At 37.1% G+C, this 2,500-nt stretch overlaps 1 protein-coding gene across 3 annotated transcripts in view; it reads left to right on the top strand.

Moving 5' to 3' along the window:
- Nucleotides 1-2,500, top strand: part of LOC123513716 (epidermal retinol dehydrogenase 2-like) — a 42,396-nt gene that overhangs the window by 10,986 nt on the left and 28,910 nt on the right. For all 3 annotated transcript variants that reach the window (XM_045271097.1, XM_045271096.1, XM_045271098.1), the window contains exon 2: nt 1,656-2,027. In XM_045271097.1, coding sequence (XP_045127032.1) covers nt 1,781-2,027 — 247 coding nt within the window. In that variant the 5' untranslated portion in view covers nt 1,656-1,780. The remainder of the gene's footprint in view (nt 1-1,655; nt 2,028-2,500) is intronic.

The raw sequence follows: 2,500 nt of genomic DNA, 5'->3' as shown, positions 1-2,500 counted from the left end.
CGTAATTTTCTGTCTGGTTATATATTTTCTTTAGGTTGTTTATCATCTCACTCGTTTCTTAGTTGTTTTACTCATATTTATCAAGTCTTTCACTTTATTCTTTTTAAAACTGCTACTTAATTTTCAAACAGTCTGGTTATATCTTTTCTTTAGTTTTTCATTCGCTTATTCGTTTCTCAGTTGTATTATTCATGTTTATCAAATCTTTCACTCTTTATCTATACATTTCAAAGCTGTTTAATTTTCAAACAGTCTGGTTATATCTTTTCTTTAGTTTATTTATTCTTTCACTCGTTTTTTAGTATTATTTTACCTAATCTTTTATTCATAAGCTATCCTTCTCAAAACTATTAATTTTCAAACAGTCTGGTTATATATCGTTCACCAGTGTACAAATTAAGTCTGGGTATATAATTTCTTTCTCTCACTCGTTTCTTAGTACAATTATTCATACTCACTTAATCTCTCACTCGTAATCTATCAATTTCAAAACTACTTACTAGATTTCCAACAGTCTGGTTATATATATATCGTTCACTAGTGTACAAATTTTCCCCTCAAAGTTCACACACTAGTCTAGAGTCGTCCACATTGGCACATTTTGGTATTGGATTAGTATGCGTGTCAAGGCGATGGAGTTGATCACCTGTTACCTGATAATAGATTGTTTTTCTTATAGTTTACTTGTTTAGATTATTATTATCCACTGCTACTGCTCCTTGTGTGTGTGTGTTTGTGTGTGTGTGTGTGTGTGTGTGTGTGTGTGTGTGTGTGTGTGTGTGTGGGAGTAAAATGTTAGAAAGTTGAATCCTTATTATGAACTTTCTATAGAGGGCATTAAAAAAAAAAATCTGAAAGTTCTTTTTAAATTATCACTTGAACCTCGAAAACTCCCTTGAAAACCCAACAACTCACAGAACCCGTTAGGAAATTCAGAATGTACATTGAACTTTTGTTGCCAGCTTCCCTCTTGCATGAAAAAAAAAAATCTATCACAGAAACCACGAAAACACCATTAAAAACCCAGAAATAACACACTAGAACCCATTATAAACATAGTACCCGTAATACCCTTAAAAACACACGAAAAACACATAAACCCTCTTAGAAAACACACTTAGAATCCAAACACAAGAATAACAACTATTTTTCTTTCCGGTATTTTCTCCTCTTAAACTCAAATAACCAACTAGAACCCGTTACAAGCACATTTTACCCCTTATACCATTAAAAACACTCTGATAATACATAAACCCCTTAGAAAAACACACTTAGATACCCAAACATAAGAATAACACCTATTTTCTCACCCTTAACTTCTCTTCCTTGGCCATGTATTCTGAAACGCTTTGCTCTCTCACCATCACTGCTTTCCAAAGGCTCCTGTTCAAGATATTTGTGTTTTTAAGCTATTTTTATTGTTCTCGTGATAGATTAGCAAGATTTCTAGTTAATTAAAAAGAGAAACTGTCTTGAAAATAAGGCTAGTTGTCTCTGCGCCCTTGGAAAATTGTCATAGTGAGAGAGAAGTGGTTCTAAAAACGTGCCAAGCTTATCTCGCAAAACATACACCTTGGGAAAACACTCAGACACCCAAACACATGAATAACACCTATATTTATTATCCTTAGCTTATCATCTTTATCTCCCCACAGGAACAGGCAGAAGACACGGACGGCAGGTCGAACTATAGCCCTGAGGGAGTTGAGTTTGGCATCGCGTCCTAGATTGCGCGACAAGAGTCAAAGTAAAAAGCCCGCGAAACATCAACACCCCAAACATGTCAGCCGTGGATATACTCGAGATGGTGGCGATGCTGGGGATGGCGATACTGGCTTTAATTTCCTCTATATTCTACGGGCTCTATAGCCTGCTGTACTCTATGGTGCCTAAGAAGTTCAGGGTGAAGGATATCAAAGGCCAAGTGGTGCTGGTGACGGGCGGCGGGTCTGGCATTGGACGCTTGCTGTGTTTGAAGCTCGCCAGGAAAGGAGCGCGCGTTGTCACTTGGGATGTCAACAAAGCAGGTGAGTGTTGTCTTTTTTTTTAATCCCTTTCAGTACTGAGACGCATTTTTATTGAGTTTTGTGTGCGATTTAGACGTTTTTATTGGGACTAAGAAGGGTTTATGGTGGTCAGAGGTAATGAATGATAAAAGAGGTATTTGTGTTGACTGTGTGTTGCTTGTGTTTTGTGGTTTGTTGGGGTTTTTGTTGTTGTTTTGTTGTGTTCTGATCTATTTGAATTCTTTGTTTCATGTTTTTTTTTCTCTTTTGCTTGTTATTCTTGTTCTCTTCCTTTTTTTCTTCTTTTCCTCCTCCTCCTCCTCCTCCTCCTCCTCCTCCTCCTCCTCCACCGTATCATCACCAGTCGTCCATCTATTCATTCTATTTTCTAGAGCTAAACTACGACACACACACACACACACACACACACACACACACACACACACACACACACATTCTGCATTATTTTTGTGTATCACTGTCTTATCTTTACC

Source organism: Portunus trituberculatus, chromosome 36 (assembly GCF_017591435.1).
Source record: "Portunus trituberculatus isolate SZX2019 chromosome 36, ASM1759143v1, whole genome shotgun sequence".
Classification (NCBI taxonomy): domain Eukaryota; kingdom Metazoa; phylum Arthropoda; class Malacostraca; order Decapoda; family Portunidae; genus Portunus; species Portunus trituberculatus.
This window is presented reverse-complemented; position numbering and strand designations above follow the sequence as displayed.